Source organism: Balaenoptera acutorostrata, chromosome 16, assembly GCF_949987535.1.
Source record: "Balaenoptera acutorostrata chromosome 16, mBalAcu1.1, whole genome shotgun sequence".
Classification (NCBI taxonomy): domain Eukaryota; kingdom Metazoa; phylum Chordata; class Mammalia; order Artiodactyla; family Balaenopteridae; genus Balaenoptera; species Balaenoptera acutorostrata.
Window position 1 is genome coordinate 762,005 of NC_080079.1, and position 24,801 is coordinate 786,805.

Below are 24,801 nucleotides of genomic sequence, written 5' to 3' on the forward strand. Positions count from 1 at the left end.
GGGAGACTCCGTGTGCCCGGAGGACGAGGGTCTCCTGGAGCCGCCCCGCTCCGCCAAGCCCGACGCCTACAACCAGGCCCGCTGGGAAGAGCGGCTGCTCAAAACGACCACGTCGGGTTGGGGTGCAGTGGGACCTCCTCGGGCCCGAGACCGCCCTGGCCACGCCCCCTCACCAGAACCCGCTCTCCCGAGCACACGTGGGGTGGGGCGGGCGGGGCGGAGGGCCCCTGCTTCCTGCCCCCCTGTGGTGGGCGGCCCGCCTGGGTCAGCCCTCGCGTGTCCAGGACCCGTCCCTGCCGTGGGTCCCTCTGGCCTCTCAGCACCACTGACATGGGGTCCCCAGTACAGTCCAAGGGGCTTGCAATTAAGGCACATGGAAATGCCTAGCCTAGAGCGGAGGGATGATTGTTTAGGAAATGACCTCCTGGGGGAAGGGGCCACACAAATGCGTAACGTCTGTGACTCTTACCAGCAGCGGAACTGCTGCTCTGCACCTGACCTCACACACAGCCGCCCACACAGGAAAGGCGCAGACACCCCGCACCCCACACCTTCCCAGGTGTGCTCACCAGCTGCCCGGACAGCGGGACACCAAGGCCGGGGGCAGGTCCAGGGGCGGCCAGGCCGAGGGAAGCTGAGGGCCGGGGAGGCCAAGGCGGGGTCCGCAGGGGCCCAGGAGGGGAAGCTTGTGCACATAGTTCCGCTTCCCTGAAAAATCAGCTGTTTGTGAGAACTGCCTACAAAAACAGCATTTCACGTAGTTCCTTATTTAAGTCAATTAGTTGGAAAAGCACTCAAGAACGAAGATCCCCTGTACTTTCCTGAAGGAAGAGGAACTTATTAAAACCTGGGCAGTCCACCAAATACTGAGGCTTTTGGCCTGGAACTTTCAGGCTGTTGGTCCTTGGAGACTCTTGGGGCCCCCGGGTGGCCTTCAGAACAATGCGCCCACTCTCGGGGGTCTCACTGTGGATCCACAGACCAGGCAGCCCCTCAGCACTCGGGGGCGAGCCCTCTCCCTCCTCCGCGGTCTGGTCCCCGAAGCTCTGCTGCTCGGGGGACGACTTCGGGCTGTTCCTGACCAGGAAGTGAGCGCCTGCGCCCCTGCTCGGGCTCTGCCCCCTCTCACTCACGGTCAAGGACGTGCGGCCGCGGGTCCTGTCCCAGCAGCCCCGACATCCTGATGGTACTGGGGCCGGGCTGCCAACTCTGGGAGGAAACACAGAAGGATAGAGCATCCCAGCCGTGGCAGCGCCTCCCCGGCCGAGTCCAGGGTCCATCACGACCCCAGCCAGCAGCGGCCACCTGTGTGGTCACCGTGTGGCAGGAGTCCTTCCTCTAGGGGACGGGACGGGTCCCTGAGGTCAAGCCAAGGTCTGAAGGTGAAGGGTCAGGAGAAAGGGCGCCGGGCAGAGAAGTCTGGGGAAGGGGAGGGGGTCACGTGATCAGCGGCAGCCACACGTGTCACGACCGTGTGTAGTCGGCCCAGCTCCGCTCACACTCCCTCACGCCTGCTCACGCCCAGGGCCGTGTCCTCCCGCTTCCCACTCAGTAAGAACAGGAAATCACGACTCTGCGGGAGCCTCCCCGCCGGCCATGCGCCCAGCTCGGCGCCCCCCACGGAAACCGGAGCCCCGCACGCGCCACACGTCCCGTGACAATTCCGCCCGCGTCCAGAGCCGCTGCCCTTTTTGTGGCATTTGTTCTGCTGGCAGAGAAAAGGCCACTTTGGAAACCTCCCGGACCTGTTCCCAATGCGCCTGCGGCTGGCGGCTCCCGTCCATCAGCTCCGGTCTGTCCAGGGCCCTTCACGCGGGGCCCTCGGGCAAGCAGAGGCCGTTCCGGCACAGCAGGCTCACTGGGCCCAAGTACCAGCCAGAAGCGACCTGTGCTCGGGGGCTCACCCCGGGAAAACCAGCGCGGCTAAAATTCCCAGAGGAGGCGCTGTTGGTGAGGGCGCCTGGCCTGCGGGCACCGGGCCGGGCTCCCCGCGCCCCTCACAGCATCACATGTGCACCGGCGGATTTCAACAGGCGGGCATCGCACCCGTGGCTCGAAGGCGCAGAACCCATGGGACCCTGGATCTAGGTTGCTGATTGAGCCAAACTCAAAATGAGAGGGAAAAAAGTCAGCAGAACCAAATGCAGGATTTTATGGTCCTCAGTGGAATTTATTTGTCTATTTGAAAACACTCTGAGTGGTCGAAAGCCCCCTCCCCACACTCAGGCGTCTCTCACTGCTCAGTTTTAAGAGAGAATCTTCTGCCGAGAAGGGAGGATTACTTGTACCTGAGACGCCAAAGGAAGATGACAAGAGGGGACCACCGGGGTCTCCCCCTGCTGTTTGCACCATCACTGCACACGCACGCCTGTGTGTGTCCCGCTCTGGACAGGCCTGGGCTGGACCCTGCACGCTGTGGTCTCCCTCCTGCACCCGGGCCTGGGTGGACCCGCTCACCTTGGGCTCACCTTGGGCGGCTGGCGGGCCCCCCTTTGCTGCGGCCTGGGGCACTGCCATCAGCATTGCAGCCCCAGGAGAGCGGGGCAGGCACGGCAGCGGGGCTCAGGGCCGCGGACCGTCTGGGAGAAGCCGGCCCCACGCAGAGGAGACCACGCTCCAGGCCACATGGTGGGACCTGGTGGGGCCGACAAGCTGGCCTTCCGACCCGGGCGCTTCGCGGCTGGTGCCCATCCAGGTTCCCCCTGCGCCTACTACTCAGGGGAGCGTCACCCAGGGGCCTGAGGGCACCCAGGAGATTCCCACAGTTGGGGGGAACCGGCGCGTACGGCTGACCAGGGGCTGCCTTCTCACGGGCAGCTTCCTCCTCTTTCCTCTCCCGACGGTCAACAGCAGAACCTCCAGGCTCAGCACGTGTGCCGACGGCTGGCAACCCACCGCTACCCAACTACTCGTTCTGAGGGGCTCCCATAACAGCCCCCTTTTGACAGTAAAACGTTCTCCATTAGGAGTTTCTGCCTTAAATAGAACCAGTGAGCAGGACGGTGGGAACGCGCCCGTCGAGGACCACGGGCTTCCGCTGTTTTCCCAACACGACCGAACACGCGTGCGGCTCCCGGCGTGGCCTACCTCCACCACGGACTTGGAATCCAGCCGGAAGTTGAAATCGCCAAAGACAAAGTAGGACGCTTTCTCGAATCGCTGGTCAATGATTCTGGGAGGAGAGAAGGAAGAGGGGGTTACTGAGGCACCACACCCGCCACGCCCGGCCTCTTCCCGGGCTCCCCGCCACGCACTTCCTACCGCCTCCTGCTGAAGGAGACTTGCACCCCAGTGACCATGATCAACACGCGTTCCCCAGACGGCACCCAGCTTGCCAGCACTGAGGTGTGCGCCAGTGCGGTCCCATCCGCTGGGCCGGGGCCGTAAAAACCACGTTTGGCGGGAAATGACAGCCTGTGCCAGGGAAGGAAAGGGGCCACGCCACACGCCAGACATGGGAGAGCCGCCAGGAGCGGGCGGCCCACATGAACCCAGGACGCCTCCGTCTGGCCCGTGGACGGTTCCTCCCATCGGTGGTGGACACCTGACCTCATTCTCAGTGTTGTAGCTTATCCCCATGTGGATGTTTGGAAGCTACAAAGTAAGAGTGATTATGTCTTTTTTTTTATGCTAGGTATTGCCTTGCTCAAAAAACTTTTTGCACATATTTTAAATCAACCACAATTTATTTCATAGAGATTTTTCAGCTGAGAAACGCACACACGGCAAACGTGAGAGTGATGTCAGCGTCCCCCCGACCCCGGCCCCGTACAGACCTCTCTTCCCCGGTAAGAGGCCAGGACGCCACCCAACCCCGATCCTCCACTCACTCACTCCCTACCCCCTCCCCGCCCTTGGTGGCAGCAGGGTCCCAGCGGCACTGGCCTCAAGGGCAAAGGAAGCAAGCGCGGGTCACTTCCAACTCAAAGCAGAATGCGAACCATGGATAACAAGACAACCCGCGGAGCAGACGTGTGGTCTGGGCAGAAGGGAAGGGAGGTTCGGTGACCCAGGTCCCCAGTTCCACAGCCCGTTGGTGGCTGCACTGACACCCCCGCTGAGACGGAGCAGCGGGGCCCGCGGGCACAGGGTGGGGCGCTGTCCCCAAGGCCCACGTGCTGCGATGGACTCTGAGAAAATAAATATTAAAGGCGGGCAAAGCCAGGGAGCAGCCCTCACCCAGATCAGCTCAGAAGTTTCTGGCCGGCACCGAGACACCCGGGTGCCGCCGGCCCTGCCCTGTCCGGCCCCCAGTGCGGAGCGAGCAGGCGTGCCCCCAACCCCGGGGAGCGGCCTTCCCAACCTGATCCATTAGCCTGAGAAAGGAAAGGTGACTGACAGCGACGACATCACCGCTGTTTCACGACGGTGGCCGCTGGGCTGGAGGGACAGTCCTGTCCCCACCCCCGGGGACGGCGAGCTGGTAGCTCCTGGCTCGCGCCTGGCCTGCTTTCCCGTCTGGTTCCTCGCCTCCTGCTTCTCCAGCTCCAAGAGTTTCCCTGTAAAGCGTGACGGCGATGCTGTCTGCGCTCACGGTACTCGTCACGCGCGAGCCTTGACTTTCACGCAGGAAACACGCCCACGTCCCCCCCGCTGCTGGCCCTTCCCCCCCAAGGCTGATTCCCGACAAGTCCTTCTCTCGTCTTCCTGGCAGAGTCTGTAGGGCAGCCTTTAATCCATCTGGAATTACGTGTGAAGAAGGGATCTTAGTCTATCGATTTCCCCAACAGTCGACTGATCCAAACCCTTTATTAAACATTCAATCCTCTTCCCCTTGAGTTTGTACAGAACCGGAGTCCCTAGATTACATGGGTCTTTTTGAGACTCCTTTTCTGCAGATCTTTTATCTATTCCTGTATGCTTTTAAATCATAGGACTTCTTACGGGGAAGCCCTGCTTGTTGAAATTCTTCTAGGAATTGTCTCAGCTGTTTTCATATTTTTTTGCACGTTAATTGCTGTATCATGTAGCTAAATTCCACAAAAAGTCTTGTTTTCCTGTTTAGTTGGACTGATTCTCATACATGCGAATTTGAAGACAAAGTACGTATTTTAACAGATTGTCATTAACAGTGCAGATAACCAGCAATGTCACTTCTTGTGTTAAAGTTAAATCTTTCTGTGGAGGAAACATCGCTCAGGGATGAAACACAGGGAGGCCGGCGGGTCGGCCCCGGGGTTGCCGTGCATCCAGGACCGGCTGTGTACCCCACCCCGTCCCACCCGCCTGGCACCTGCCTGGCACCTGCCTGGCACCTGCGGGTGAGGGGAAGAACCCGCCCCCACCGACTGTCTGTCAGCAGGAGGCTATCCGAGCCATCTTGAAGAATGTTAATCTTTTTCTGCCCTTAAACAACTTTAGAAGAAGAAAATACCTCAGAGAACCTGCACAGGTTCCTGGAAAGGTCGACAGGGTGTCCCGCCATCAGGACATCGGGGCACGGACTCCGTGGTCGCCCATCTTCTGGGAGGGGGACCCGGTGCACAAGCCCCACCAGGAAAGGAGAAGCAGCAATGTCCCTCCCGGCCCCGCCTCCCAGGACCAGTGAGCGGATGAGAGAGACACAACCATTGGGGTCCCGCCACACTGTTCTTTAAAAAAGGCCAGAGACACCTGCGGCCCCAGGGCCTGTCCCTGGGGGTGGGCACGGGGGCTGCACCCCGTGCCCTCACCCTCCAGCCTCACGGCTCCGCGACCCCACGTCACTCGCTCTGCGCCCAGCAGCCACACAGCCCCAGCGCGAGGACCGCTGGTCCCTGCAGCTCCCCGAGGCCCGTGGGCCCCAGCCCTCCCGGAGGCCCTCGGGGGCACCTCCCGGCCTCAGCCCCCGCCCACCGCGCCCGCGGCCCAGCAGGGCTGCCTCCAAACAGGGGCCTGGGGGGGTGCCCGTCGGGGTGTCCCCGGGGCAGGGGGCTGGGGAGCAAGCTGGCAAAGCGCCTGGGACCCCGCGACGTCTGGGCTCAGCGGTCACACGGCACCTCCTCACCGCCGCCTCTCGGACCTCAGGCCACTCAAGGGGACTTCTCTTTTCTTTCGTTCTTTTTATTTATTCTTTAAGAAAAACTAAACCAAAGCAAAGCTTCGACTTGATTTGCTGAACGAAGGAGGGCGAGCTGTCACGCTTCCTGGGCAGAAACACTTTAAATTTCCACTTTAAACCTACACATTTTATCCTGATGGTGTATCAGCTTCTGTTTATTAAGAAGCCCAGAGCACAACGTCCTAGAGAAAAGTCAGTGTGGCCAGTGGAGAAACCTCTGCATTCACAGGCGAACCGGCTGCTCTCTCGCGGCTTCTTACACTTAACGTGGTGTCAGGTCACACGCAACACCTGAGCAAGAAGACGGGGACACGGCTCAGACGTGAGGCCAGAGCGCTCACAGCGCCCCTCGATCCTGAACTATTTCTCGAGCCAGAGCATTTGCCTTAAATCTTGGCTTGGAAAGCCGGGCTCTGGCCCTGCGGCAGGAAAGGCTGGAGCTCCACGTTTCCTGGGGTCGAAGCCTTGGAAGGTGCCTGAAGGCGCTGGAGGTCACGGCCACGCTAGCTCTCCTGCTCCAGGGGGCCACGAGGGATCCGCGGGGGAGGCGGCCAGGGGCCCAGGAGCCCCGGCCCGGGCCTGGGCCCCAGTCCCCATGCGGGCGGTTTCCTGGGAGGCGTGTGGAGGCAGGCGGGTGTCGGACGATCTGGGTGAAGCACGAGCCTGGCTGACCGTCCTCGCCGCTGACGGACGGGTGGGAAACGAGGGACCAGGAAGCAGTGCAGACAGCCGACCCTGCACCGGGGAAGCAAAAGACTATTTGGCTAATTAAATGGCAGAATCCATTTAGAGGTAATTTCCTTTTTAAAGGACAACAAATTTCAGATTTAATATGGGACTAAATCAACTTTAAAGAGCTCTGGGGGTTCGGAGGGAGAGAACGCTGCATCTGGCGGCCTTCCTGGAACCCGGCCCCCGCGGCCTCTTTCTGGTGACGGACGGGGTGGCCCGCGGTGACTGGTGATCTGATTTCATCAGCTTGTCTCGGATCTTGTAATTCTATCATTAAAATCCTAAACTTTATCATCTTTCTGTGCCCTGCTCCTTTTGATGTAATAGCCTGAGCCCATTAATAACATCGCCGTCCGAGGCGAGATGGAAGGGCTGTCACAGGGAAGCAGTCGCCCAAGTGCCAGACCGCGGCCCGCAGCCCTCACTTTTAATTTCAACATAGTGCCATTTGGGCCAGCAGGAAAAAAGCGTTGTTTTAAAATTAATTACCTTGTCAGTAGCTATTATGATTAAAAAGTAAGCCCACATCGATACCATGTGCCTAATTCAGAAAGAGAAGTACAAGAAGGGCCATAAAAATCAATGCTTTAGGCCCTGAAAACGGAGCCTCTTTCTGTTTTGACGGGCGATTTCATGACGCAAGGAACCTTGCTGTGCCGAAGTGTCCCCACCCGCTCAGGCTGCCCGTGAGGAAGGAAGGCGCCGAGGACGCCTCGCGGCTTGAAGAGCCCGATGGCAGAGGCGACAGCCCTGAAGGGGCCACAGATCGAATACCTGAGGTCACACGTTTCTACCGGGGGCGGCTCGGGCCTTGGACAGGACGCCCGGCGGCGGGGCAGACAAGGGGCCGTCGGGCCTGCTCACCAGGCTGCACTCCAGGGTCCTTCCTTTGTTATTTTTAGCTACTGAACGTGGTGGAAACCGACCTCAGGTTTCGTCTCAGATCTGGGAGAGGCCGTGTGCTCAGGTCAAACAAGTTGAAATAGCGAAGCACGTTCGGCAGGAGGTTCCTACGACTGGCCGCCGACTTCAGGGTCTTCGGAGTTTCCCTGAGTCTTAAAGCATCGGATTGAAGGGTTTATCACACGTGCATCTAAGCCGCCTTCTACAGACTGACCTTCCTGGAAGCTATTCTCAGGACTGCACGCTTCACTCTGCCCCGCGTGCTGGCCTCGGGCTTGGGCCGGTGGGGCTGGCAGCCCCGGGGGACAGTCCCCTATTGTGACAGCTGCAGGCACGAGGGAGCCTGTGGGGAGGTGGGCTGTCCCAGACGCACCAGAGGCAGAGACAGAGGAGGAGGAAGGACACATCTGGGGGACAGAACCTGAGCCGAGTCCCAGCGACGCGTGCGCCCCGCCAGCCGGTACCACGCGCTCCTCCAGCCCGGCGCCTCCCAGGCCTGGCGCCCCAGCGACCTGGGAGGTCACCCACACCTCCTGCAGCAGCAGGCACCCTGGGGCTGGGCCGAGGGCTCGCCAGCACGGGTGACACACGAACCCTCAGCCACCTGCGTGGGGTGGAGCACAGTGGGGACACACCCTCAAGCAGCAGAACATGCGGAGCACCGGGGCAGCCGCTGTGGCTGGTTACAAAACCCACCCTTTCCCGTAAGCTTCCAGGGACCGCGCCCCGTTCTGAAATGCCCCTCTGGTCTGAGCCGCCTGGTGCCCGGAGCTCGGCTCTTGGAATGAGGCCATGAGGCCCGGCGGGCGCTGGACTGTCCCTGAAGTCTTACGTTGAAGCCCAGCCCCTTGAGACAGTACTGGAGACGGAGCTCTAAGGAGATGATCAAGGTGAAACGGGGCCGTGAGGGTGGGCCCTGATCCGATGGGACAGGTGTCCTCGTAAGAAGAGGCACCAGGGCTTCTTCTGCCACCTGAGAACACAGCAAGAAGGCAGCCAGCGGCGTCCAGCAGGAAGGGGCCTCTCCAGAGCCGGACCGCGCTGGCCCCTGACCCCAGACCTGTGGCCTCCAGAGCTGAGGGCAACGAAGTGCATCGTGGCCCCGGGCTCTCCAGTAATCTGCGCGGTTGCTCCGGCTCCAGCCTGGGCCTGAGTTTCCTGTCTGGGCACGGAGATGCCCTCCAGCCCACGAGGCTGCCTCTGTCGGGGGGCCAGGTCACGGGAGGGGTTCAGGCCCCACCATCGCCGGCACTTCTCAACCAAATCGCTGCTTGTCACCCTCTGGACGTCCATGCTCCCTTTGATGACAACGGTCTCCAGGGCAAGGCTGTGGGTGGAGACCTCCTGCAGGCATCAGGCTGAGCTTCCCGTCAGCAGTTCTCTCATTCGTTCTTTAAATAGCATCATAATATTAAATACGCCTTTTCTGCTCAGATGCCACCACAAGCCAGAGAAGCAGAGAAAACCCCTAGCCTCCTGGGGCCACTCAGTTCCCCACGTACCCGGAAGAGAAAACAAGAGCTGGAAGCTCAGAAAGCCGAGGGAGGCTTTAAGACTTTTGATACCAAAGAACGTCAGAAACAATGCTGAATGTCAGCGGCTTTTGGGAGATGCAGAGCATCCCGCGGTCCCCAGCCCGGGTGAGCACGCAGCTGGCAGGGCCACAGTCCGGCAGAGAAGGACGAGACGTCCTGAATGCTAGCGAAGCCCTGAGAACACCCCAGAGGAAGGCCAGCAAGATGGTGGACGAGCACGGACGGAGCTGCCACGAGGGACATGGAGCTGGAGCGTGGGAGTGGCGAAGCCAGGATACAAGCCATAGAGGGAGGTGCCCCTGCTGCCGTCCACGTGACGCTCCAGGATGTCACGTAAGGGGCTCACGGAAGCCTGCAGCCCCCAAAACAACAGAGGATGCAAACATGCAGTAAAAACATATGCAACACTGCACACATGTTAACGCACACGGGGGCCCAGGGATGTGCACGGGGTCCAGGAAAGACAGGCACTGGATCAAGACGGTGCGGGGTGCGGGGGGGCGGGTACGACGAGGGTTCAGGACGGAGAACACGGGGGCACCGACGGCACCCTCGTTTCACTTCTGAACAGAAGGACAAGCACGGAAAAACGTAAACCTGACACTGCCGAGTGGAGGGCGCGTGGCTTTCATCGTAGCCTTCCACACCTTGCTGGATGCCTGACGCCACGAGCACGCGGGAGCCCAGCGCTGGGGCTGAGGAGGAGCCGGGGCGGCGAGGACGCTGCCTGGCGGGCCCGGGACTCCTGCGTCCGAGCTGGGCTCCAAACAGACACGGGACGGTGGCCACCTGGGCCTCCAGGCTGAGGGACGCCTGAGCGGGGAGGTGGGAGCCACAGGCACCAGAGCCCGCTCTCGGGGCCACCGGCCACGTGGGGCGTCCCGATGACCCGCATCCTTAGCACAGAGCCTGTCTTTGCCTGGAGACCGGCGGCTTTTCTTCTGCTGGCTGACCAGCGAGGCGAGTTCTGGGAACGGCCCTAAGAGAAGCCCTGAGACGAGGGTCTTTGAGCGGCTGACAGCTGACGGATGACCGCCCGCAGAATGACAAAGGGGAGCTGTGTGGCGGCCGCGTCACACCGCTGCGCCCTGGGAAACTAATTGCTCCGAATTGTTCCGGGCAGCATTATTTTTCTGGCAATCATTTTCTTTGAAAGCCCAAAATGAGCATGAAACAACTCTTTTGACCGGACATAAAAGTTAAATGTCCCAATGTTGATCAAATTAACTTCAGCGCTGTGACAATGGACTGTATTTGTGAAGAGATACTGGGGGACAAAGGGGCGCTTTATGCCGAGATTTCACAGTTGTGATGTAAAAATGTTCCTGAGGACCTGGCCCGCCGCATTGCACAGGGAGACACAAGAGCCCTGTCACTTGTGGAAAAAAATCTCACTTCACGGCCGAAAGCTTGGGAGAGCCCAGGAAGGGCTGTGTGAGCTGCAGTCTCTGCTGCTGAGTTAATGCCCCAAACGCTCCCCGAGAGCGTGACTGTGCGCCTGGAGAGGGACCCCCTGTCCCCACGGTGGGTACAAAGGTGCACGCGGCCCGCCCCCCCCCCCCCAGAGCCCCGGGGAGGGTCTGAGCCACCCCTCTAGGCGGACAGGACCCCAGGCCCCGCGCAGAGGCCCCAACACAGCCCACGGCAGAGTCTCCGAGCCTGATACCCTTTGCTAATTAGAGGTTTGTCTTCTTTTAACCTTGCAGAACGAGAGGTTTTTTTTTTAATTTTCTTTTTTTTTTTTTTTGGCCCCGACTCGCGGCATGTGGGATCTTAGTTCCCCGACCAGGGGTCAAACCCACAGCCTCTGCATTGAATGCACAGAGTCTTAACCACTGGACTGCCAGGGAAGTCCCAGAACAAGAGATTTAAAGCAAAAAATTATTGCACAAAAACATCAGTGATAATTTATCATAAAAACCCAGACGAACCCGCTGGCCGCCCTTTATTAACACCAGAAATCCTATTTTCCAGCGTCTCCGAGGGGAATCCTTCCCACTAAGCCCGCCACAGCAAGGGCGTCATGGGCGCGGCGGTGCTCTGCAGGGGACACGCATGGCGGGCGCTGCTCGTAGCGTAAGTTCACACACTTCAGACGAGAGTTTGACTCTCAGGGTTTTTTTTTTTTTTTTAAATAGGCTTTTTATTTTGGAATAATCTTGGATTCACAGGAAAACTGCAAACACAGCACCGGGTGCCTCTCGGTTTTAACCCGAGGTCCCCCCGCCAGCTCGTGGGGACGGGACCTGGGCTGACGTGCCACCTTTCCCGGGCCTGACACCCTCGCTCGGATGGAAACGCGAGCCTGCGAGGCTTTACAGGGAGATTAAGCCGGGAAGGCGGGCTCCCCTCGGACCCCGCGCTGTTTCCCTGCGTCCACGCCGGCCGCAGACAATGTTCCCAGAGGTTCCCAACGCCCTGAATGGGAAACTGCTGGTGGCAGCGTCCATTCAAAGGGCCAGCATGGCATTGTCCTCGCAGTCGGCAGAGAGAATGCGGGCTGCTGGTGGCTGCCAAAAGGTTAGCACCCCGATGAAAGGGCGGCCCGTCATTCACCGCCGACAGAGCGGCCCTTTGTGCGGGCGGCCCGGCCCCGCGCGGCGGAGGTCCGGATGCGGCTGGCTGAGCGCCCCACAGAAGCCCCCCATGGGAACGCAGAGCCGGGGAAGGGCCCGAAACCCAGAGGCCGCTTTCCCGGGGGCCGCAGAGCACAGGCGGTCTGGGGCAGTGACACATCCTCGGGCCATCCGTCTGACGACCTGACCACAGCCGCCAAGCCCAGCTCATTCCCCATCCGGCCGGCTCCGGCCCTGAAGGAGGCCCCAGAGAGGGCCCGGGGACCGCAGGGCCCCAGCCGCGCCCCAGCCGAGCAGCCCCAGGGGGCCGGTCTGGCCGCTGCGAGGTGACCCCTCCCAGGAGGGCCGCTCCCAAGTCTGATGTGACCGCACGCGCCCCGGGGCCTCCTCCTGAACCAAGGCACCGTGCGCGTCGGGCCGGTGCCGCGAGGGCGGACAGCCCGGGGCCTCAGCACAGACTGGGCGATGCTGGCGCCTGGCTGCGGACAGGGTGACGGCAAGCAGACCCCCGTGTCCCCCACGTGGGGGCCTCGGACGGGGCAAGGGGCCTGGTCTCCGGCAGCCCGGAGGCGAACTGGCGGCCACTGTCTCGCCCCGCTGAACGGCGGCACGGGGACAGGCTCCTGGCCTTCCGGCTCCGTCCAGGGCGCGCCTCGGCCGAGCACGTGCACAGAAGGAACAGGCACAACTCGTGGCCCGGGCAGGCTGGCGAGGTCCTGGGGAATCTGAGACCCCGCCCCAAGCCCAAGCGGACCAAAGGCCCCACTTAGGGCACGGGCGCTGGTGGGAGAGGCCTCCAGCTGAAGACTCGGCCACTGGACGCGCTCCGGCAAATCAGGGCCAAACACAGCCTGTTAATCGGGTGTGAGGGGCTCCCTTTCTTTCCCAGATGACAGCCCGTCAGCGGTGACCCTGTGAAAGGTCACATGAGACCATCGCAGACAGATGGAGGGCCCCAGAGGGCCCGGGGGGAGGGTCCTGAAAACCAGCTGTGACGAGGGTCGGGGCGGTCGGAGGGGGTGCTGGGAGCCTGGGCAGGCGACGGGAGGAGCTCACGCACCCTGACGCCCACTGAGGCTGCCTCCCCTCTGGCCAGACGCCCGCAGCCAGGCCGGGAAGCTGGGGCAGAGCAGTGCGGGAGGCGGCGCTCGGCCGGGCAGGGCAGACCTGCCCAGCCAGCCGCTCCAAGGGGCCTAGAGCCGGGGCCCGGCGGGTGCGCCAGAGTCTGGGAAGACTCAGCCCGCGGCCAGCGGGACCCCAGGCCAAAGGAGACCTCCGTCTGCTGTGGCTCATCTTCCCCCCCAGACGGGAAAGAAAGTGAGGCCACCCACCGTCCAGCGCGTCTGGACGGGACAGCGGGAGCCTTGGGGCAGGGGTCGGGCTTTGTGCATTATCCCTTGGTCACATCAGCAAGTTTCGTATTTTTGGTAAATAGGAAAACGCTAACTAGGAAAAGTGGCTTGAAGAGCAAGCCGCGATCCTCCCCGGAGGTGGGCGGGGGGAGGCCCCCCTCAGCACCTACCTGTCGAGCACGTAGCCCAGGGCCTTGTGCCGGATCCCCGAGTACACAGAAGGGCTGGTCTCCCAGGCAACCAGGTTGGAAGCATCGTGGAAAAGATGGATGTTCACCAGGTCAAAGGCACTGCGGGGACAGAGACAGAAAGCTCGCAGGAGGGCTGGGGCTGCCGGGCCACCTGTGCGGCCCCCCCCACGCCACCCCACGTGGCTCTGCAGGACAGGCGCACCCACGCTGCCCAGGCGCGTCCTCCTCCGAGGCGGGGTCAGAGAGGACACACGAGACCTGGAGTCCCCACATAGTCAAGTCCCCACAGGGACGCGGGTGCTCGGCCCACGGAAAAGGGAGCTGTTTCTCGGAAGAAAGGGACCTACGCAGGATCCCAGGAACTTTCCTCAGAACGGGGGGGCGGGGGGAGGGGGAGGGAGGCCGGGGAAGGGACGGTGGGGAGGGGGGAGGGGGACAGGGAGGAGGGGGAGGGGACAAGGCCCCGCCCCAGGCCTCAGCTCCCTCCGCGGGCAGCTGGTGCTACAGCCCGAAGCCCCCTGTGCCGCTCAGTGTTCACCATGGGGTCCCCGTGCCATGGGGGTCACTAAGGGATTCATGTCACTCTCCAGAAGAAGCCCCAAGCTCACAGCCCTTGGAAAACCCTTGGGGAAACCCTGGCAGCCCAGTGTCGCCTGGGCTTCTGCAGGGACGTGGCGAGGCGGGTTTGGCCCGTCAGCCTCTCGTGCCCAGGGAGCCCTGGGGCATCGCTGCAGCCTGTCTGCCGCACAGCGAGGCGGGGGCCATCTGCAGAGCTGGGACCACCGGGCCCCGAATTCCAGATAAAGAGCTCGAATTCTCTCCTATGGCCTCATGAGGACCCACTGACCCCAGGCGGCCACCCCGTGCCCCTCCCATGCTGGACCGGGGTGGGGCCGTGGGACTGAGGGCAAGGGCAGAAGTGGGGGGGTCAGGTCACGAAGGCTGCGGCTGTCTCAGCTCCCCTGGCCCCAGGGAACGCCCTGACCTGCGTGGCCCCAAGGAGGGGCCCGCGTGGAAATAGCAGGGGGGCCGCGGTCACTGGCTGACGCTGGCACCTGACAGGGGCGCGGCTCCTGAGGATGGGCTGCAGCCTTGGCCTGAACAAGAGGTCAGCTAGCGGCAGGTCGGGCCTCTCCCCAGGGAGACACCCCAACCCCAGGACCTTGCAGTGCAGACCGTGGCCCTCCGTCCCCCAGGACCGACCCCAGGTGGCCGAGCGCATGTCAGGGAAGCAGGACCCGCTGCTGGACGCAGCAGCAGGGGGCCACCATGGGGAGGGACTGCCAGGGCACCCACGGGACGGGGAGGCGGGCGGGAGTGAGTGCTGGGACACCAGAGTCATGGGCCCAGCAACCATGCTCTGTGTCACACGGAGTCGCCAGAACAAAAAGGGTCAAAGAGTAGAGGGTCGGCTCAGGTTGGGCAGCCTTAGACGGAAGTGCCCCCCGCACCGCTTGTGTCCAGTACTAAAGGGGGAGCGTCCTGGGACGCAGGGGACCACGGTGGACGTACCAGTCCGCAAGGCACCACCTCGTCCGGATGAAGCCTTTCCTCGACCACTTGCACTGAAAAACAAACAGGTCACACTGGTCAGCAGTGAGGGGGGAGGAGGGCACGCCTGGCTCACAGGCAATCAGGGCGCCGAGAAAAGTGGGACCACACGGGCTCCGCACTGGCCGCGGGCAGGGAGGGCACCACGAGGCACGACCACCACCATCCCCCAGACCGGAGGAGGCTGCAGGGGCTCGGCCGGCCAGGCCGTGGGGAGCCCCAGTGGACAGGAGGACGCCCTTGGCCAAGTTCAGGGGCCCCGCGCGGCGGCTCCAGCAAGACCTCCTACGCGGCTGGCAGGCCTGGCGGGTGACAGGACGCGCCTGAGCCGGAAGGAAGCTGCGCGGTCTGCGTGGAGAGGCCGCCACTAGCGGGCTCGGGGCCTGTGGCGTCATGGCCGCGAGAGAGCCATGTGGGAGCCCGGGAGGCAGACGGGGGGTCAGACCACGGAAACCCCATCTTTACTTCTCCACCAACCCCCCCTCAAAGAAAAGAACTTCTGCTGGAGAAGCTGGGAGAAGCCTCGCTGAGCCGCCACCCGTCCTGCTGTCCCGCAGCTGGGGTGGCACCTGCCCCGTCCAGCGTCAGCGGCCACCTCGTCCCCTCGGGCTCACGCTGGGCGGGGAGGAGGGCGGGGTGCAGCCGGGCTGCCCAGCGGCCGCTCTGTGACGAAGGACGTTCCGTGTCGGGGGCCGCGTGTGACGGTGTCATAATCAACTTCCACTTCAATGGCCACACAGCACCGGGTAGCTCACGGCCTGAGCGGTTTTGGGAGTGGCGCTCCGTCCGGCACCCCTTGCAAGTCCCGGGAGGCACTGGGGACCTTCCTGAATCCCTGGTGGCAAACTTTTGGGTGCTGGAGGGAACATCTGTCTTCTCCGGGACCCTCCGCCCACATCCCAGGGCAGCGTGTCAAGCGTCCCCGGAGCACAGGGGCTGGTCCTCGGGCAGGGGGCATGTGGGGCTGTGCCGGGGTGACAGGCGGGGGCAGAGGGCGGAGACCGTGTGGTCCCGGAGATGGTAACCGAGCGGGACCCAGAGACCAACGCGGCGAAAACCACTGCCTCCTGACGGCCGTGTCCAGGGAAGCAGGGGCCCAGGTCAGCCACGCATTTCTTTACTTAGTGCAGACGGTTCAGCGGCTAAAGTGCTCTCCCCGCGCCTCCCTAACACCGCCCTGTTTGTTTCTACTCCCCCGACAGAAAGGCCTTGATGAGGGGCTCCTCTCTCTTCTGCTCTGTTCGGCGCCCCGTGGGCTCCTAACCCCACCCCCTGCCCAGACTGCTCTCGCAAGGTCACCATGGCCTTGAGTTCCGGACGAGTCCTCAACCGGACCGCTGATTCACTGACCCTCTCTCTGACCACGTCTGGTTCAGAATCCAGCCCACTGTTCAGTGCAGCACCTGCGGGACCCAGGAGCCCTCGAGGTTGAGAATCGCACCCAAGGTCACCTGGCAAGGGGTCACCCGCTGGGGCAGGCCGCAGGGGCGCCAGGCCGGACGTGGGCCCGGTCAAATCCACCCGAAGGTCCGTCGCCTTCTCCCACTGCCGCGGCAGGAGTGGGAGGGGGTCGCCACGCGCACCGGCTGTCGAGGGCGCCCCGCCCCCCTCGGCCCCTCCGGGAGAACCAGCGACTTGTCTTCCGCCTGGAGGCACGTCCTCCTGCAGAGAGCGGGGAGCGGGCGCCGCCACCCTGGCACCCACGTGCACACTCGGAAACCAGGAGCCGCGGCACAGGGCGGCCCGACTCCTGGGCTCAGGGCGAGCCTCCGGAAGCGGGACCAGGGCCTGGGCCGGTTCCCCGGGGGCAGCCAGCCGGGCAGCCTGCGGTCAGCACACATGTCGGGAGGCTGGGGCCTCCAGCACAGAAGCTTCCGGATGCAGACGCTCGTTGCAAACGGAGGCGGGGTGCATGCGGGTGGGGCGGGGCCTCCTCTGCCTCCGCCCAGCCCAGTGCACGCTCCCAGGCTCACTGGTCATCGGCTGCCTTCTCAAGCCACCGAAGGCTCCAGGCGACGGTAGACGGGACGGCAGTGGCTGGGGTGCCCACCCCGGTTCTCAGAGAGGCTCTCACACTGGAGTGGGAACCATGTCACGCCCGGGCCAGGGGCGGGGGCGGTGGGGGGGGACTGCCACATCGTTCACCTGACAATATTAAGTCTCTGCTCAGATGCCCTGTTAATAGGATTCCTTTACCAGCAGATGGATGGCGAATACAGGCGGTTTCATCTACTAAAAGACGGCATAAATCACGGTGAGAAAAGGGAGGCTGCAGGAAGGTTATCACCACCCAGCCTCCCCGTGAAAGGCCCGCTTCAGAGCATTAGTGAAATTAATTCATCTTTCATAAGAGCTTGGAGCGGTCCCTGTGATGTATGGTAACAACCAATTTCTCACTACAGGCAAGAGGAAAAAAATGCCTCGGCCCCGACTGACTACATAGACCTGCTTTTTAAAAATGGTCTCACGTTGTCTGGAGTGCTTCCCCCAGAGGCAGCATGTGGAATTCGCGTCGAGCCAAGAGCGCCCACAAGCCACCAGGGAAAGTTCTGTCGGTTTTATATGCAGTGGGCTGTAATTATTTGGAATTGCATCATGCCTCCATCACGGTAATTACGTTTAGATTACCCTTAAGTGACGGTAATAAAAGAAAGAGAAATCAGTCTTAAACTAATTCCCTCCCCCAAAACGTGTTCCAATAAAGCTAAAGGCCTGGCCTGCAGGCCCAGCAGGAGGGGAGCTGCCACAGTGCAGCCTCCTGGGCACCGCGGCCCTGCCCGGCAGCCTGCTGGCCTGACGCACGCCGGGCAGAGGCTTCTAGTAGGACACGTGAGCCCGTCAACGGTCCTGGAGTTCCTTACACCTGAGAAATTCCACGCAGTTGACAGAAACATCAGAAGCATTTGTGTTCTTCTCAGTAAGATTTTCCTTCTGTTAATTTATCGAGATGAGAGGAAAATGAACAAGCCCTGAAAACTCACACGTCGTCAGACCCAGCAGACCGCACACTCAGGCAATTCCGCGGAGCAGAACGGGGCCCCCAGGAAAGCCAGCACCCCGGGGCAGGGGTCACCTAGTCCCAGCAACACGCCGCTCAAGTCGAGGCATCGGGGTCTACCCAGAGACCCCCCGACCTCCTCCCCCCCGAGACGCACTCCCCCCTCTGCCTGCGGATGACAGCGAGGCCGCCTGGAGTTGGGTCTGAGGAGGGCTCAGCACCCCCAGCCGCCACCGGCCAGCACCTCGGAGGGCACAGCGCACGGGGTGTGCAGGGAGGTGGGAACCACGGCTGAGGTCCCCACACCTGCCCCCCTCCACCCACAGGTCAACCTCAGCCCAAGCTTCACAGCCGCCTGGGCCCTGGGGGGAAGAGAGATGCGGGGAGACCCCCAGACACGCCGTGGTCTGGGGAGGGTGTCCACGCAGGGCAGAGCCTGAGGGCCGGGGGGCAGGGAGCCCCTCAGAAGGAGGCCGCGGTCCAGGGAGGGATGGAGGCCAGAGCCGCAGGGGCGGGGGGCAGCGGGCAAGCCGGGCACGCAGAGGCTCCCGCCCAGGTGCCGGACACCTTCTCCAGAGGAAGTAGTGGGGCCCCCTCTGCCCACCCAGGAGGACACGGTGACTCTGTCACACAGTCTGTGTCACACAGAAGCCTCCTCTTCGGCAACGTTACAGCTCCTGGACGACAGACGCTGGGAGCCCCCGGTGAACCCAGCTCCGAGGGCACAGGTGAAGGGAGAGGACCCCGCATTCTGGAGTCATCGGCAAGTGGCGAGAGGATGAGGGGCGGCTGTGGGCTGAGCGAGCGCCTGGGGTGACGGGGGCCGCGCGCTGGGCGTCCACCTCGAGCCAGGTCACCCAGGTGCGCCCCAGTCCTTGGCGGGGGGCGCGGAGCGGGAAGTCCATCCCAGGCACCAGGCGTCCCCGGGTGGGCAGCGGCCTGGGGGAGCAGCGCCTCGAGGGCACGGGCGGGTCCGGGAAGAGCAGAGGCCCGCCTGCCATCCCTGCCACTGCCAGTCACGGGCCACGGGCTCGCCTTGGCACGGGCCGCGGCTCAGGACTTCAGTGGCAGTTAGAGGGGAGAGCTGCAAAGACACTTCACTGCTCAGAGGGCTGCCCCGAATGCTCCCCGCCCAGCCCCACGCAGGCCCGGGCCCAGCACTGCCCGCCCGCCAGCCGGCCCCTGCGCTGATCTGGGCGAGGCTGGCTCCGTGGCCGTCCCCAGCGGCCCTGCCTTCCCTGCCAGGTGCGCGGACCCTGGACATCAGCAGGGGCGTCAGGGGTCCCTCCTGCAGAGAAGTGGCTGCAATGCCAGAGCCTCGTCCTTGGCCCGTTCAGGGCTGTGCCCAGCGGGCCTCTGTAAGCTGGCTCTCCTGCTTTTAAGGTGCCCGCGTGGGGGAAGAGGCCGAGACCCTATCTGTGGTGCTGCAGGCCCCGCCCCCGGCCTCCCCGCAGCTTGCACCGTTTTCACCGGGGTCCCTGGTTGCTCTCAGGCCAGGGCCGGTGCTGGCTCCCGTGCTGCCTGCAGGGGAGCGAGGGTGAGTCTGGATCGGGACGGGCCAGGAGACCGGCACTGACGGCCTCTGAAACCGACTTCTCAGCCCTCGCCCTGATCCGGGGAACCTTGGGCCGGCCTCCTGCTGGACACGTCCACTGCCCAACGTCCCGGGAGGACTGCAGGACTCATGGGCTCGGCCGCACTCATGGGAAGCTGAGAACGAAAGCTTCCGGAGCTTTCCAGCCACACCCTCCTCCAATCTTGGAGGCAGAGCAGAGGGGAGCAGTGCCGAGGGGCAGGGGCAGCGGCGGGCGGGGCGGGAGGCGGGCCCCTGACACCGCGTCCTTGGCTGGGAACGCGGCCCATCCTTCAAGGCAGCGGCCACCTTTCCTCCATTGCAGGATCGGGTCATAAAGCGACTTAATAAAGTTGCGGCCTTGCTGAAATCAGCTCCCATTGCCGCAGGAGGGGCGGCTCCGCAGAGCCACGGCGGGCAATCCTCAGCCAAGCAGACCTGCTCCGTGGGGGTTCGGGGGCCGTGTGGAAACGCAGCTGTGAGGAGGGGCCGCCTGGCTCTCAGTCTCACCCCCGAATGCTTCAGTCACGGGTCGCTTCCTACTGCGAGTCAACAGGCCCCGAAAGGGAAGGTGATCCAGTCTGGATCAACACGGGGACCACACAGGTCATGAGACTCCAAAAACACTGGTCATGAGAGTACTCACTAAAGATACCAGAATCCAAAATTATGTGTGCAGCGGAGCGGCTACATAAAAATAACAAAACTACACAAAAATGCACTGAAACCCAGAGGAAACGCATCCACGCTTTCTGACTGTGTCTGAGCAGAGGGTGAGAAGTAATCCTGCACCTCCCTCCGCTGAAGCGCACAGGGTGGGGACACCCGGCTCCGAGCCCGCGGCTGCGCCTCTCTGGCCACACCCAAGGCTTTACCTGGGGGAGAGCCGGGGGCTCACTCAGCGGCCTGCGGATGGGGAGAGCCCCCCGAGGGCCACTGTCCCAGCACGCCCGAGCTCTCTGTTCGGGTTGCATCGCTGGCCAGACCGACCTGCTCAGGCCGAGGTTTGCTGGGAGGCCCCTGGCACACCCCAGGCCCCAAATGAACAGATTATTGTGTTTCTACCTCTCTGGGGGAAGGAAACGTTTGCCTGGAAACGATGATGATTGGAAAATTTACCTGCCGACGTAACGATAAACACCACGGACTCTCCCAGCCCTCATCTAAGACCACCCAGATGAACCCATGTGGGTTTTAGAACCTCCCAGAAGGACAGAGTACTGGAGCATGACGGCAGCCGGGGATCCCCACTGTGAAGTATGAAGATTTCACGTCCTAAAGTCCACCTGAAAGTAAACGCACTAGTACGAGTGTGGCCGGCGGGGCCCTGACGTACCTCGGGGAAGTAGTCCTGCGGGAACTTCTCTTTTTCCAGCATGGGCGTGCTCTCCAGCGTGTCTGAGTAGATCTCCTTACCAGTGACTTTTTTATACTTCTTGGCTAGGAAAGAGCAGAAGAAGAACCCGGGGGTAACTTCAGCTCTTCGCCCCCTCCCCCCAGCTCAGGGCCACACGGGGTCCCACGTCCCACCCGGGCAGTGCTGTGGAGGCGAGGGAGGCCCCAGGAGGCAGACCCGACGAGGGCCACGACCCCAGGCAGGGCAGCTGCTCCCGGGGACGCCGTGGCTCATGCATCCCCATCCCTGGACCTGGAATCTGACACTGGGCTTCACTACCCCCTCCGAGCTCCCAGCCTGCAGATTTACAGGGGCTAATTGGCATCCTCTGAGCAAACCGCGACTGTATTTAAAAGGGCCGTGGAGCTACTGTCCACTCACACTTAAGATGAATTTATTTAATAACATCGATTTCCTCCTTGCATCCAGCCAACATCACTCATAACCAGGGAAGGGAAGTCCTTACATGAGACGGGGGAAAGGAAAGATGGCCGGGCACTCTGGGCCAGCGCTCCCTGGCCACCCGCCCCGTCCAGTGTCCCGCGGGCTCTCCCCGCATCTGGCTGACGCCCCACACACAGGGTCTGGTCTGGTCCTTTTACACCCAGACCTGGGATCGTTCCTTTTCAGAGACCACCGTGGGGTTTAATGCACAAATGTGTCTATTCCTCAAACTCTTACTTGTCTGGTGGGTGGGAAGGCCGTCAGCCTCACCACGACATGCCGGCAGAGAGCCCAGGCAGCGGGGGGGCCTGCTGAGACCCCCACGGGGAGACCCCAGCCCAGGCGGTCGCCGGACTGCCCCCACCGGCTGCTGGAGCGTCACCTGTCCCCTGCTCCCGGGCCAGGACACTGGGGTGAGGGTCCTGGGGTGTGTGGAGATCCCTGGTGTTTGGGACGAAGGACAAGCCGTCCCGTCAGAGTGTCTGTGGAGGCCCTGCTCCACGTCCCACGGGCAGCCCCGCCTGCAGTCTCTGGGCCGCCTGCCCCCACGGGCCCACTGACAGCACGTGGCGTGGACCCCTCCCCCAGGGCGGAGCTGCGCTGTACCCACTGCCCCTCCGACCTGGCTCCCAAACCACGGAGACGAGCCTCAGACGACAGGGGCAGCTGGCTCTGAGGCTACCCTCCCACCCCCGGGGTTGCCCATCGGGGGAAATGCAGGCGAACCCACGAGCCAGGAGGCTGGTGCCTGGGAAGGTGGGCACAGGCCGGTGTAAACAAACAAGGCACGAAACCACGACCCACTCGCAACACCCACCTGCGGTGGGAAAAGACGCAGAAGTGTGTTAATCACAGGAGGCACTTACTGTAACCACCCATCCATCTCCGTGCAAGGACAGCGTTTATCAAACCTCACCCCGCACAGCCGGCATCAGGGTGGCGGGGGGTGGGGGGGGAGCGCTGTCTGCGACACACCTGCCGTCACCGGCACGTCGCGTCCAGCTCCCCTTCACGAGGCGGACGGGCCACCCCGGCCCCGGAGCGGGGCAGCTGACCACTCCTGCTGACGGCAGGCCTGTCCCGCACAGACCGCCCGGGGCGCCAGGCTCTCAGGCGGCTGCAGCCTGCGGTGTGGACCCACCCGCCTCGCCCCTCCCTCCACCCCACCCGGGCCTCGAACTCCCCTCCTGGGCCCTCCCTGCACCAGTGGGCACCAGGACGTCCACTGAGTGCTGCGGGGCCCAGCCAGAAGCTGAGGACGCGGACATGGGACGCAGACGTGACCCGGAGAGTGGGTCTGGGCGTGAGGCGGGGAGACGGACGTGGATTAGGACACGGGACGTGGCTACGCCCCGAGTGCAGCCGCCTGGAGGCCAGAGCCGGGTCTTGCTGACGAGCCTGAGGCAGTGGGAAGGAGGAGGGAGGCCGCTCAGACCCGGGAGCACGGCGGCCGAGTGTGGAGGACGGGAGGATGTCACCTGGGGGGCGGGCGGGGGAGCCCCGGAGCAGGGCGGCCTGATGGAGGAGCGGGGGTGGCCCTGGGCCCCCGGGAGGCCTCTGCGGAGGGTGAGGGCCGGGCGGAGGTCCAGCCCCTGGCAGCGGCCGGCCTCTGCCGGGTCCTAGGGATGCCCCTCCTCCCGACATCCGGGCTCATCCGTCCCTGGGAGGCGCCGAGATGCTGCTGGGGCCATGCGGGCCCACCGTCCTGGCGCCCTGCAGGGGGTTACTTATCCCTCCTTCCTACGCCCCTTTGCTAACCGCCACGGCCCGAGTATCGCCTGGACCTGAGAATAAAGAAAGTTCTTTCTAAAGGTCTGTTCAGGATGGGGATCCTCGTAGCAAAGGCTGAATCACCAAAACAGCCCACTGCGGGCATCGGTTCATGAGCTGCAGAGGGGTGGACGCCCCCCGAAACCTCAGGACGGACGGATGTCCACAGGGCAGACGCACCAGCCGTCGGTGAGCCAGGCGGGCACAGGTGCAGGAGCAGGCCTGAGCCATGGGCAGCTACCTGCAGGCTCTTGGAAGCGAGGACAGGGCAGGGGCTGCAGCAGCAGGCAGTTCTGCTGAGATGAAACCCCGGTTCCCTTGAGGAAAGAGGAGGAGACTGGGGAGGGGTGGGGGGGAGGAGGCCTCTTTCTTAAAAATGCGACTGTATTTTTAGAGCAGTTTGGGGATTACAAAAACTGAGCTGCAAGTGGAGAGCTCCCACCCTCCCCCCCGAACAGCTTCCCAACATCTCGTGTTGGCGGGCTCGCACGCGCTAGGAGTCCTGACAAACGCACGTCATGTATCCACCGCTGCAGTGGCACGCAGAGCACTTCCACGGCCCTAACCCCCCGTGCTCCACTTGTCCATCCCTCCCTCCCCCAGCGCCTGTCAACCAGCCATGCTTTCACTGTCTCCCTCGTTTCCTCAGTCGCTGACCACATACTGCAGGCGGCCTCCTCCAGTGGGCTGCCTTTCGTCAGGAACACACATTTTAGGTTCCTCCTAAAAGGTTCCTCCATGAGTTTTTGTATCTTGATAGCTCATTCTCTTTTACTGTTGAATAATATTCCATTGTCTCTGGACCACAGCTTGTTTATTTGTTCATCTATGAAGGACAGATTCTGGTTATTTCCAGTTTTTGCTAATTACGAATAAAGTTGCTATAAACATTGCTGTAAAGGTTTTTGTGCGGACGTTAGTTTTCAACTCATTTGGGTAAATGCCAAGGGATGTGTAAGAGTATGTCTAGCTTTGCAAGAAATTGCCAACCTGTCTTCCAAAGTGGCTGGACCATTCTGCATTCCCACCAGCAATGAGTGAGAGTTCCTGTTGCTCCACATCCTTGCTAGCACGGTGTTGTCAAGTTTTCAGATTTTAGCCATTCTCATAGGTGTGTAGTGGTTTTAATTGTTTTAATTTGAGTTTCCCTGGTGACATATGATGTTGAATATCTTTTCATCATATGTTTGCTATTTGTATATCTTCCTGGGTGAGATGTCTGTTTAAATCTTTAGCTCACTTTTAAATTGGGTTGCTTTCTTATTGTTGAGTCTTAAGAGCTCTTTGTATATGTTGGATAACAGTCCTTTATCAGATGTGTCTTTTGCAATATTTTCTCCCATCTCTGGCTTGTCTTCTCATTCTCTTAACAGTGTCTTTTGCAGAATGTAAGTTTTTCACTTTAGTAAAGTCCAACTTAAAATTATTTCTTTCATGGATCATGCTTTTGGTGTTGCATCTAAAAAGTCATCACTGAATGCTAACACATATATATGGAATCTAAGGGAAAAAAAAAAAAGGTCATGAAGAACCTAGTGGCAAGATGGGAATAAAGATACAAACCTACTAAAGAATGGACTTGAGGATATGGGGAGGGGGAGGGGTGAGATGTGACAGGGTGAGAGAGTGGCATGGACATATATACACTACCAAATGTAAAACAGATAGCTAGTGGGAAGCAGCCGCATAGCACAGGGAGATCAGCTCAGTGCTTTGTGACCACCTAGAGGGGTGGGATAG

The 24,801-nt window shown here is 61.9% G+C and overlaps 1 protein-coding gene across 6 annotated transcripts in view; it reads right to left on the reverse strand.

Moving 5' to 3' along the window:
* Positions 1 to 24,801, reverse strand: part of INPP5A (inositol polyphosphate-5-phosphatase A) — a 181,723-nt gene that overhangs the window by 33,316 nt on the left and 123,606 nt on the right. For 5 of the 6 annotated variants that reach the window (XM_057530898.1, XM_057530895.1, XM_057530896.1 and 2 more), the window contains exons 6-9: positions 20,788 to 20,891; positions 14,842 to 14,894; positions 13,309 to 13,428; positions 3,088 to 3,172 (exon numbers count right to left, since the gene is read on the reverse strand). In XM_057530898.1, coding sequence (XP_057386881.1) covers positions 3,088 to 3,172; positions 13,309 to 13,428; positions 14,842 to 14,894; positions 20,788 to 20,891 — 362 coding nt within the window. The remainder of the gene's footprint in view (positions 1 to 3,087; positions 3,173 to 13,308; positions 13,429 to 14,841; positions 14,895 to 20,787; positions 20,892 to 24,801) is intronic. The other variant, XM_057530899.1, reaches the window with a different exon arrangement.